The sequence below is a fragment of the Alligator mississippiensis genome, chromosome 13 (assembly GCF_030867095.1).
Source record: "Alligator mississippiensis isolate rAllMis1 chromosome 13, rAllMis1, whole genome shotgun sequence".
Lineage (NCBI taxonomy): Eukaryota > Metazoa > Chordata > Crocodylia > Alligatoridae > Alligator > Alligator mississippiensis.
This window is the reverse complement of record NC_081836.1, coordinates 26,369,089-26,382,405: the sequence shown is the minus strand read 5'-3', so window position 1 is coordinate 26,382,405 and position 13,317 is coordinate 26,369,089. Positions and strand designations below refer to the sequence as shown.

Here is a 13,317-nt window from a genome sequence, read left to right as displayed (position 1 = left end):
TAGTCACAGTGCTCTCTCAAATGCTGCTAAGACTGGTCAAGATCAAGATCCGATTCTTGCCATTAAAGCAAGATGTGCTGACTATGATAGAGCTAGTCAAACTTCACCACCAGTCACAACAGGCTAGACTAAAAAGCCACCCATAAGCCACTTACATCTTAGGTTAAACTACAGGAAAGGGCAATTAATAAGATTTCTAAAAGAGGATAAATAAGAGGCATGGTTTCTAATAGGCAATTTGCATCATATGTAGGTCCAACTACAGTGGGAGTCATTTGTATTCTGCAGTTTTGAATACAGTCCTTGCTCGCAGGAAGGAAGTCAGAATTTTTTCATCATCACTATATCATTTCAGCCACCCACTTAAAAGATTTCATTTGTTCCCAGACGCAGCAATGTAGCACACAAAAGTCAAAACACTTTTTTCCCCCCATGATCACTCATGAGTAACACTAAATTGCAAAATCAGCATGGAGCAACTCAAGGCTAGAATGCAGCCGTCACTGGTGACATACTGGGATGTCAATTTACTTGAGATCCAAAAAGTTCCCTACTCTTCCTTCAGAAAACAACTGCTGTGAAGCAAGTTCCAATTATGCAGTTCTCTAGGAAAGATCAGATTGGAAAGCTGGCACTCTCTATTAATACTACGGAAAATAAGAGCATTGTGCAATATAAATTGCACCATAATCAGCTGTTCTCATGACTGCAACAGCTAGAAGCTTCCAGTGAAGGGCTACTATACTACTGGTTGGTTACTGAAAAAAGATGATGCAAGTCTGGATTTGATAATTTGTACACGTTACACTATTGGACAAGACTCAGAATTTGCAGCAAGCCACAGGGAACAGGAAATTTCATCTACTGTTCCTGTGGTGTAACCACACCTACATTATCAAATTAAAACATGTAAACACTTCACAATTTCATGCATATTTGTTGTGGCTTCAGAAACTACAGCTAAAAACAGGTACTTCTGCAAAAATAGCACTACACATATAGGGGAATTATTCTATTTTTTTATGGTCAAAGACAGATATGATACTCTCCAAAGACCAGCTAATACTGCATGAGCTGATTTCTTTCACTACACTGATATCTTTATCCACTTTTATTTTTTGGTCATATGGTTATGTATAGGGTAGGAAAATTGAGCAGCATGCCTCAACATTGTTAGGCAGAAACATGCATTGGCTGAACCTGAATTTAAATACAAGAAAGCAATTCCCACACTGAAAGGAATAAGTTGGCTAGAAGCTGGTTCTGCACTTGTTCTTGGCACTTGTGATGCCAGGATGCCCTTTGGTAAGCAATTTATTTGTATTTGGCAGGCTTACTGGGGAAAAAAAAAAGTTTCTTCCTTTTCTTAGTCCGGAGCAAAACATGACAGAACAGGAAGAGTTTCAAGCCCTGCTCTAGTTTCTCCATGCTAAACAGTTAAGATGGTACTACACATGCCCCTTGGTACTTACAAAACGATGGCAGCAAAAATATCTGCAATGGGGGCTGACTATGTTAAATTGGTAAGTAGACAAGCCTTCAAAAGGAGGAAGAATTGTCAAAATTTGGTTTATATGAATATTGAATCTAAGGTTCCACTCAGTTGTGATGGCACTATATTTTGAAGTTACAGTGATGAATCTCTCTCTCTCAAAAAAACCAAACAAACATTTGCCATCAAGATGATTTTAAAATCCTAGTTGCAATTTAACCAACTAGGTGTGCCTTGAGATTGTTTTAAGTGTGATGTGGGGCAACAAACAATATTAATACCGTTAGGGAAGCAGAAAATCTGCTTTTTCATTAATAGTAAGTGTTATTCTTTTGTTACTTCTTTAATAGCTAGACATTTGACTTCCTTGGCATTTTTGTTTTAGAACGTTTTAAACAAATATTAGTAACTTTTTCCTAATTTTTTGGTTTAATGTTCAGGCGCCTGCTATGTTTGTCACTTAGTGAGTAAATCAGGGTTTTTTAAAGCTTTATTTATTAATCAGTTTACACAAAAGTTTAAACTCATCAGTGTCATTTACCTAAGAATGCACATGCCTCACTCAGCCTGGCAGTCTGCAGCATAACTTTGCCATGGTAGAGTAAGATTTAATTCTCAAGTGTCAGTAATGGTCTGTTGATTTCACAGGCACATATAACTGATCACCTGCCAAACTGCATGTTATGATTGCGCGCGCGGGGGGTGGGTGTTTGGTAGGGCAGGAAATACAATTTTTAACCTAATTCTAGAAAATACAAGAGACTCCCTGTAACACATGATATTTTGGTATAACAACTGGGACAGAACCAACAAACAAGCGCTCAACATAGACAAAGTTATTCTCACATGTCTTTAAGGTGTTTATGCATCCCAACAGAAGCTGGTGTTGCTTACCTCAACGATTCCCAACCAGGGTGCTGTAGCATCCTGGGGTTCCCAGAGATTCTTTTAAGGGTGATGCAGGGTGACGAACACTATTGGGTGTACAAATACCTATGCGATTTTCAAGATAAACCCAGACGTTTCAAATAGGTCTCCATAATGTCAAAAACATTCTGACCTATTGTGATCTTTCTGAGTTCTTTGCAACAGAAGAATTGTTATATGTTACCATAGTCAACCAAGAAGGAAAAAGCTAAGAGCTGGCATTTTCAGAGGGGTGCCTTGATCTAACGAAGTTGAGAATGACTGGCTTGGCTTACCTGTTGAGTACTGCTTCTTTGTCTGCCAAGCGACTTTTAATTTTACTAGTGAGATAATCCAAGAAGAGTGTCCAGATATCTAGGCAAGAAAAGTAGCCTTCATGGGTAGGCTGAAATACACAAAATTCCACATTAATTATGACAAAATGCAGCACGACTTAGGTCATGTGTAACCACAGTCTGAGTTACCATGCACAGAACTTCTATTCAGTGGTGTGGGTTTGCTTCAGTGATGAACTTCCCCTGCTAATGGGGAAACTACTTGCCTCAACTATCAAAAAAGGAGCCAGGTCTGTACCCAGAACTGGGAGCCAAAAAATTCCCAAGTCTAGTCCCAGCAGCGACCGACTCTTTCTGTGGCAGTGAACTGTAGCCTTCCAGTTTCAGCTTTCCTAACCTAACATAATATTTGAATATTCACATTCATATGAATAACAGGTTTATAAACACTCCCAAATGGTGCTGCAGCAGTGAATGTCACTGCAGAGGCAGGGTAACCACTTCCCCCTGACTGTGACCTAACTTAAAGGAGAAAAAAAAACAAAACAAGCAAACCAAGAACATGTGATATACATGGGAAAGATTTGCCCATGAAGCCTCAGAGCAACAGCTCTGAAGTGAGTAAAAAGAGTCCTAAAGCTTAAAAAAAAAGAGCCATGCAGTGTCAGCGCACACATTAATTTGATAAAGACTGAAGTGTTTTACCATGCTACTCTTTGAGTTATTAGCCCTACTGGGGAAATAAGTCATTCTTACAATGTCCTCACATCATACATGGGTAGGGTATTAAAGGCTAAAATAAGAAAAGCAGCATTTAACACCATACCTGATGAAAAGTATATTTGAATAGTAGAGCCAAAAATTCAACCACAGGGAACTGAGAGTAGGATTCTATCCTCCGTAGATGAACACTCACAAAGAGACGTAGAAAGTCTGTAAACTTCTCAATGTAGCTATCGAAGAAAGAGAGAGAACAATTGAGCAAAACATGAACAATGCCACAAGGGAAACGGTTTCATTGAAACACTGATAAATTCACCTCAAAACCCTTTCATGAAAAGAAAACTACATTTAATGGCCAGTAGTACAATTAAAATATAAAGCCCTGCAAAAATTACCTACAGGACGGGGCAACCCTTCATTCCATTAACACCTGAAACATAGCAGAAAAGACAATCTAGTCAAAAGCAACTTTAAGGTTCAGATAAAACATTATGAATTAAATAAGGCCTTCAGATAAGCACTCCCACCCTCTTAGAGAAATAGGTACTTGGCAGCAAGGCTCAGTAAAGGGTACTAAAGGGTGCAATCATCCAGTAATACCTATATTCAAAGACTAGTGGTTTATAACAGACTTAGATCAAGAGTGAATGTTTTTCTGAAAGGATGATTTTGAGACTGATATTGCCTTTCTGATGCTGCAGTTTACAAAGTGAAAGGCCTAAAAAGGAATTAGCTAAAACTCCTACAGCTTTGTAATTACATGTCAATGAAAGCACCTAATGCTTCAAGAAATGCTTTCTAGAAGAAATTATAAGGGCCAGTGAAACATGAGCTATTATTGTTGGGGGTAAGAAGATACATTTTACAACAAGGACCTCTAAGTTTACAACACTGCTGAGTGCAAGCAGTTACAAATAAGGCATAAGGCAACAGAATTATTACACCATTTTAATATCAAAAGTCCCACTGATTTATTTATGCAACTGCATGTGAAAAAAATACATCTCACCCCACACAATGCTGTAGGGTTCTTAGAACAGCAGGGTAATTTTTTTAAAGAGAAACATGATGCAGCTGAAGATATAGCAAGGTAATTTTGGTGGCAAACTTTTAAGACTCAGCAGTGACTGTGACCAGACCTAATTTTTGGCAGTGCCAAGGTAGTGCTCATCTTCCCTTGAGAAAAAACTGTTCCTGCCAAGGACTATCCAAGTTGAAAGAGTTACTATATGGCGGCAGAAACAAGGTGCATATTTCTTGGATTGGCTACTATGTACTTGTTACTAGGGCTGTGCGAGGCTTCGGACAGAGCTTTGGATCTGGAGAAGCTTCGGATGCTTCAGGGTCCGAAGCAGTATGTCCGGGTCAAAGCGCTGGACTTGTTAGGCTTCCCAAAGTGGTTTGGAGCTTCCGAAGAACTTCGGATCCAGCCATAGGGTATAATGGGGGAAACAATAAAATATCTATAACTTTGTTGTTTTTTGTCCAATTTGGATGAAATTTTCAGGGGTGGTAGACTCTGCAGAGAGGATAAAGCCTTTCAAGTTTCAAGAAGATTGGTGAAGGGTTTTGGGGGGAACTGTACCCCAAATTCTTGAAAGCCAAACTCATGTCATGGCTGTGTGTCACACCACAGATACTCTTGAACTGTGACAGGTTTCATGCTCTCAGCAGTGCTATTATCCCTACAAGTTTCATCCAAACCGGACAAGAAACAACAAAGTTATAGATATTTAATTGATTCCCCATTATACCCTATGGCCGAATCTCCCAGGCAGCTCCGAGGCTTCGGAGCCGCTTCGGCTGGATCGAGGTGGAAACCCGGTCCGGAGCTCCGGATCGGATCACAGCCATCCGAAGTGGCCGGATCCAAAGCTGGATCGGATCGCTGCCAACTCACACAGGCCTACTTGTTACACGAACACACGGTTGGAATGTATTAGGCAGTAAAATTATTATTTTTACTTTATTTGGCACCAGGTTTATTGGTAAGAGAGTACCACTAGATTTGTACCACTGGGGTAGATCCAGAGGCTGTGCAGTGGCATGGCTGCACACCCCTTTCAGATTGCACTGCACCACAGGAGCCTCTGAGTACTTCTTAATGTCTCTAAAGCAGGTGAAAATTCACCCTCCCTACCTGTTCCTGCTCAAAGGCATGTTCCCTACCCCTTCCAACCACCCCTCCATCTCCCCTTGTTGTGAGGCAGGGAAGCACCAGAGCTGCATGGGGGTGGGCTTAGCTGGGGACTGAAACAACAGCAGCAGGGATGGATGCAAGGTTCTCCTTCCCCATGCTTGCTGTTGCCACTGTTCCCTCTCCAGCTGAGCCCAGTCCTCACTCAGCCCACTTGGCTCTTCTGCTTCCAGACCAAAAGCACTTGAGAAAGCAGCAGCTGCAGGCAGAAGGGGGTGGGGAGGAAGGGAAGGGAAGAAAAAGTGAACCTCTGAGCAGGAAGGGGAAGGGAGGCAGGATTTTCACCTGTTTTAGGGACTTAAAAAATAAGTCTGCCCATACCGGTGGGGGAGAGGAGGCTGGGTGGAATGGTTTAGCCACCCCTGCAGTGCAGGTTGCTGCTTCTGCACCCTTTTTTCAAAAATTCTGGATTTGCCCCTCACGTATTATGTATGTACAGGTTATTAGTCACATACTTCAAAACTAAAACTAATTTGGCTTAGTGTGAAAAGGGATTTTGAGCTCAGTGCTTCCTTTAAACACCAGGGGCCAACCTTTTTGGCAGGCATTCTGCAAATAGTCCTCTATCTTCCCAGAGTGCCATTCCAGTCTGCATTTCCAGCTCTGCTTTCTGCTCCCTGTCCCATGCTCCTAGCTTGGTCTGCTACTCTTTTCTGCTCCCTACTCTCTGTCCCTGTCCTCTCTCCAGTTTGTCACATGCCACAGCCTGCCTGTGCCACAGATTGGCCACCTTTCTTTAAATCATTGAACAAGTTCTAAGACAAGATTATTTGAAAGTTTGAGATCTCTAGGAGCCACTGAACCCAATCACTAACTTCAGAATCATCATTCACAGATATCTTTACTAGACATCATTTCTTCCATAAGATAGGGAAGCTTCAAGTTAAATGCAAATACAATTTAAATGATTTTTCTGCTTAAGTTTACAAGTACAACCTATACAAGACTAAGAAGGTTCAAAACCTCACTAAAATGAAAGACATAGTATCTAGTAGTCAGTCACCTGAAGACAAATGAAAAAGCTTAAAGAAAGTAAAGGTAATCCGATTTAGAGGCAGCAGATACAGTGTAGTTAGGTAGTTTATGCAATTTTGCAATAATTCCAGCTTCATTCAGCAGCATGGAAAGCTAAAAGGTTAAGAGAAAAGCCTGATTTTAGAATTCTAAGTTCCTGGAAATGAAAATGGAGTGATCCTTTATAAAACAAAGGAATGAGCACTATGGAATAAATTCCCTAAAACAGAGGTAGCAACTTTAGGACAGAAACTCAAGACAGCAACAGTAAATGCAAGACAATATATCTTTTAAAAGTTATTTACATAAAAGGATAACACAAACAGGACAAATGAAATATTTCTATAAAAAAAAACAGCAAAACACTTAGTTTAGCAGAGTTTTGATAACCTGAAAGAAAAATTTCTGTGCACTAGAGTCTGTTCCACTACTAGACAATAGCTAGAAAACAAATCAATAGAAAATTGCCCTTACAACTCTAATTACACTTGGTTTAGCTTTCCTTGAGGACTATGTTCTCTATCCACCTGCCCAGATGCACTGACACTTCAGTATTGCTACTACAGTCCTCATTTTAGAAAGCTAAGTAATACTGAAGCCAGTGTTGGTTAGCTGAGAAAAAATGCATAATCAGAATTTACCATTAATTTGGAGTTAAATTTCCAAACCAATAAATTAACACACACATCTAAAGAAGGTAGATTTTTTGGGGGGTAGGGGTTAAGGATTTCAGAGAAGAGAGAAACATTCAATTGATCTCTATTATATACTAACCTAAATTTTATTGCTAAACAAGACTTAAATCATATTGATATTATAAAGTAGAAGCATCTCTATTATACAAAAATTGGATGCCATGGCTGGGAATAAGAACAAAGATTTATCAGAAGTTTTATGGTGCACTGCTGTGCTCATTCACTTCTATTAACACTCATTCATAGCAAATCTTTGGGCACATTCACATAACCAGACTTACATAATCAGAAAATGTATCTTGCCAACATCAGTGTTGGTCAAAAGCCTGATTCTCAAAGCTAACACATACAGCAGGGCTGTAATGGAAAGCAACATCAATAGTTCACATAGCATGGTCTAGCACACAACACATTGAAGGTTCAACCATTCAGCATGACAGGTGACAATTTCTGACTTTTCCTCCTGCATCCAATGTCAAGAGATTCATAAATTAGCTCAGGTACCAAATGTGCTGGTATCCTTCTGGCAGTGATAAATGAATTAAAAGCTTCCCAAGGTATTGCTGCTTGCCTTGCCCTTACAGGGATACAAATTATTGCTACTTCATTCATTTGCTAGCTTTGCATCCAGGACTCTTTTTCCAAGGTTGCTATCATCGCTTTCCAAAAATCTTAATAGACTGATGACAAAAGAAAAATGAAAAAGAAAAGATGACTTTCCCATATCAGTGCCAGGTACTGAACTAAGAAGCTTTCATTCCCTTCAAGGCCATGAGTTGGGAGCATGAAACCTACTCCTTTGAACCTGGACTTGCAATACACAAATGGCAGATACCAACCAGAAGGGAAGGTTGCAACTCCTTTACCTCACTGTGCCTCTTCTGTTGCTCTCTTACAATTGAATGAAGGGCAGGTTCAGCTCTTGTGCCACCTCAGACCTGCAGCCAAACAGTAACGAACTGGGGGAATAGGGAGGAAGAGGACAGGAAAGAACACAAGCCTGCACCACCATACAGTCACTCAGCAAACAACCCCCTAACACCAAACTTACCTGAGAACACCTACCTTCCTGTTCTCCATCAGCAGCACAGAGCTCTGAAAAAAAGGTGATTAGACACACCATGCATGACAGCAAATTAATCAAGACAAGTCTTTTAACAAGTAAAACACCTTACCACAGCTCTTAATCTGTGTGCCTTCTCTTACCTTTCATCCAGTTCCTCCAGCCGGCTCTTCACTGTGTGGGCATTATTCTCCTTAGTAATCTTCTGCAGGAGGTAGAAAGTCTGCTGAAACATCCGCAGCAAATACTCTTCAAACTCCATAGGCACACAGTTCTTTGACATCAGTTCATTGATGCAAGACATAGCCAAGACTCCAAGCCTACCACGTTCCTGGCCCAATACAGAGTTCTGGCTGCTGCCATTGACAGAGGTCATCTTCCTGGTTCGGGTATCGCAGCCAAAGCGGGCAAAATGGAATATGGTGGTAAGGAGTGAAGGGGTGATACTGGTAGACAGAGGGATCCAGCTGAAGAGGTGGGCCAGGCATTCCAGTGCCAGAGAACAAATATATTCACTCTCAGTGTCAAGGATAGGGATTGGCTGGTTCAATAATTTGGCCACACTGGGACTCTGCAACAGGCTACTTAGTAAGTCACCTAGGAAATAAAGCATTTGGAAAGCTAAATAATACTTCACATGGAACAATGCTTTTTGATTGCCTCTGCATAAAATTACCACAGATCAAAAACACTTTTGCAACTGACTGCTGCTCTTTATGCAGCAGGTAATGAATGTCAGAACAAGTCTTTGATACAACGTGACATTAATGGTTTGTACAAAGCATGCAAAGGAAAGTCCTTCTTACCTCAGCGACTTCCAGAGTTCTAAAAATTTCAGACTGAGCAAAACATTCGTTTAACTAAAGGATCCCACAGCAGGAGGGACTGAAGGCTTTACTGAAGAGGGGCACATTGTTTTAAATATAGGTGTAATCGGCTTTTCAACTACACACTTAGGCAGGAGTCATAAGTCTACTGCAAAATTTACTCACAAAATGAAAACTAGCATGCCAGGTTCAAGTTTAGGAAAGGGTTTTATTGCAACTTTTACAAAGTTTAACCCAGTATAGATATTTTTGGCATATCATAGAGCTTGTGGATTGTATTTGAAATTAGATGTGTACTTTAAAAACAAAACACAACATTTACAGGAACTTAGTCCATTAGGTGGATGAGATCATACCACACCAGCATCTGGTAACACTTGCAGAATATTCACACACATACAAAAATCCCAAAATTCTTAACATACTGCAGTTTACTTTTTAAAATATTTGGCATTTTTTAGCCTCTTACTAGAAGTGAAGTAATTTGAAACACTGGCAGCATGGGAGTTACACACCTTTCAGCTTGTTGTAGTAATTACTTTAAAAGGCTGTTTGATAAAAAAAAGTCTGCATGTGTGACTTTAATCCTGTTACTGGGAAATGGCACAGGGGAGGCCAGGTGACCTCATTTTTAGCAAGACAGTTGCTCTGTCTAGCCGGTACTTAACTGCCCATCATACTAGTGTATAAAAACATTTTGTTCCGGTAAGTTCTTCTCAGCATTGTGAATACTTCAAGATGTCAGGCTGAGCTAAATAAAGGCTTCGGTCTCTTAAGGCTTAAAACTTACAGATGGATATGACAGAGTGACATTTACAAGGATGGTAAGCTTACAAATAGAAGTGCTGCTTGAAGACATCTTTTACACCAGTGGGGCCCGACCTTTCTAACAGGCATGCCACAGGGGCATGGCAGGGGAGGGGGGCAGATCAAGGGCCCCAAGGTGAGGAGGGAATGGGGCAGGGGATGGGGCTCTCCAAGCTGACGGGCTGTGTTCCCAGCTGCCGCATGCACATGGCATTTATTGGTGACAATTTGGCCAAAAAACCCCAATTGCTAATGATGCTAATTTTCTTCTTATTGGTGCCAATCCGATATGCAACCAATATATCAGTACACCTCTAAAGGCTGCCCATGCCACTTGTGACATGTGCCACAGGTCAGCCAACACCAAGAAGGGCAAAGTTCGTTTTCATGTCTCACTGGTAAACACAAATGCTTTGTTCCGTGAACTAGATGTGACCAGACTTTGCATGAGCCTTGGGAGGTTTAGATTCAAAAACAAAAGGAGCTATTACATCATCTAGTCTTGGCTTCTGTTTAACACAAGCCATCGAATTTCACTATATTATCCCTATACTAAACCAAATAATGTGGTGACACAAATAATGTGACACCTCTTCCAGAGAGACGAGAGAGGAATGCTGGTCCTCAAATCAAGGCTTGGAGAATCAACTTCCCTTGGTAATTTCAATGGTTAAAATCACCCACACTAATAAAAATTCGTGTCTGGTTTCTAATCTGAATTTGCCTGGCTTCCATTGCTAGGCATTGGTTCCAATTAGGCTTTTCTTTACTAGATTAAAAGTGCTCCTTACTACCTAGTATTTTATTGCTATTAATATACTTAAACACTAATCTAGTCACCTCTCAGTTTTCAAGCAATGGACATGTAGGCAATATGGCAAGACACTAAGTAAGAGGAAGACAGAAGGAAAATACAGGTCCGTTACTCAGCAGAGAAACAGAACAAATAATGGAAGACAGAAAAAGATATTTAATGCCTCCCTCCCATCAGTCTTCACAAAAACGTTGTGACCAGATAAATATTCTTAATTTTTTTTCCTTCAGCCAAGTTAGATATAAGTTTAGTTGGTAGGGCCTGATGAAACTGATTTACATATACAAACTCAAGGCTCAATCTCTAAAATCAGTGGAGATAGTCTTTGAGAACTCAGGATGGCTGCTTTTCTTTTGTTTGTTTCTTTGTTTTTTCTTGGGGGCAGGGGGGAAGTCTCAGAGGATAATGAAGGGTTCAAAGAAAAACCTCCCAGTAAAGGAGGTACTTAAGAAAAAGTTAGACAAACATCTGTTAGAAGCCTAGATATTTTCCCCATCGCAGAAGAGGCAGATAAACTAGATGATCTTGAGGTCCCTTTCCTGCTCCATAGCATATAAAAAAACCTGACAAGTCATAGAAATAAGTCTTTTGCCATAAAATATTGCCATGGTTCTGTCATGAGATCTTCAGTTTTGCAACATCCTTTTGAAAATGTTTACACCAGAATTAATCTCAGTATTCGAATATTAATCTCAAAATCATATAAAGTTACCTCAATACTCACTACTCCTCTATATCCAAGAATTACATTAGTCCTTTTTCCTCCACAGCTCCACACTGAAAGCTCTTGCTAAGTTGCTTGTCTGCTCTGATGCCTAACTTATTTTCAGCACTGTCATTCAGTATACAGTCCCCCAGTTTTCTGGGAACAGGTAGCATTTTTTGTTCCTAGATGTCCTTTGCCTAGGGCCCAGGCCTTGAATTGTATTTTATCAAAAAAATTGTTCAAATAAGCTCAGTTTACAAAGTAATTCAGATTGCTTTATATAAATACCTTGTTATTTACCAATGATTATTTTGCAACAAGTAATGCCAAACAGTCATGAAACTAGTGCTAATTAAGTGTTCTTCTGATTATACTGATCTTGGTAAATATGTACTGTGTTACAAAACATACTAGCTGAACAGGCTTGTAAGAGGTATCTTCTGATCAAGTCTATACATAGGGACAAAAACAACAGTTCACTGTTGCAAAACACCATTTCACACAGTGTTTTATTTTGTTATTAAATCAAATTATTTGAATTCTTATTGACCACAGTTAGAGCTCTTCCCTTGTAAATGGTACCACTATTCCTGCTAAATTTCAATTTTCTACAGGTAACATTAAAATCAAATAATTTTTCTAAAGCAGTTTTGGATTTAAGATGCATTGCCTCCAAAATTCTGGTTGCAAGCTAACCTATGTAGGTTGAATAATTAAAAAATTATGATAACTAGAGCAGTTTGAATACAAAGGAGAAATCTGCAGCAGTTCAACCAAAGCTAGTGTTGGTTAGTTTTAAAGTCAAGCGAAGAAGAAATGGAATATGTCCCAGCAGAGATTGCTAACTTTACTCTTCAGTAAGAAGTGTGTTAATTTACAGGACAGTATAATTTAGAAGCTTTTATTGTAACTGAGTGTCAGCATTAGCATGGAGAAACACCACAGTCAAAAGAGGAATTTCCCTCTATGTGAAGTAAAATAAATTCCAACCTTGCATAGAGAAAAGTCTAACTAGCACAAGTTTGTGATTTTTTTTTTTTGAGTGGAGCCAAACACAGAAGGGTTTTAAATGCAATTATGTTTCAAGTGAAGCTCCACTAGACTTCACATTCAGTTGTATATATTAACTTCATTGCATCACAGTAGGTGCGCTTATTCTGAGAAACAAGAAATGGGAAGTAAAAGGGCTGAGGCAGCTTGAGTTGATGGAGCCAGAAGTCCACCTAAGTGAACTTGATGTCACAAAGACCACTGATTATATTGACAACAAAGAAGGATGGGTGAGATTTGTTCCTGTTTTATCCTATGGACCTGTAAGATTCCCTGAACCCACACTAAAAAAAACAGAACATCTACTATATCATATTCTTTTATCTTTAGGCCAATATGGCTACAACCTGGATACCCAACACATGGAAGATACTAGGGCTATGCAAAGCTTTGGTTGCCGATTCAATTCGGAGGAGATTCGGCCTGATTTGGTGGCCAAATCTCTAAATCTGAATCAAAATTGGGAGACTAATTAAAAAGGTCCAAATTGATTTGAAGCCTCTGAATCGATTCGGAAAAAATTTGGAGATTTGGGCAGTCCCCGCTCACTGCTGCAGAGAACTGGACCCAGGCTCCATGCAGCAGTGAGATCCAGAGAGCAGATTTAGATTGGACATTAGGAAGAACTTCTTCACAGTTCGAGTAGCCAAGATCTGGAACGGGCTCCCAAGGGAGGTGGTGCTCTCCCCTACCCTGGGGGTCTTCAAGAGGAGGTTAGATAAGCATC

At 40.0% G+C, this 13,317-nt stretch overlaps 1 protein-coding gene across 2 annotated transcripts in view; it reads right to left on the bottom strand.

Annotated features, from left to right (window-relative positions):
* Window positions 1-13,317, bottom strand: part of XPO6 (exportin 6) — a 91,434-nt gene that overhangs the window by 30,117 nt on the left and 48,000 nt on the right. For both annotated transcript variants that reach the window (XM_019493103.2, XM_019493102.2), the window contains exons 7-9: window positions 8,530-8,983; window positions 3,521-3,647; window positions 2,695-2,804 (exon numbers count right to left, since the gene is read on the bottom strand). In XM_019493103.2, coding sequence (XP_019348648.1) covers window positions 2,695-2,804; window positions 3,521-3,647; window positions 8,530-8,983 — 691 coding nt within the window. The remainder of the gene's footprint in view (window positions 1-2,694; window positions 2,805-3,520; window positions 3,648-8,529; window positions 8,984-13,317) is intronic.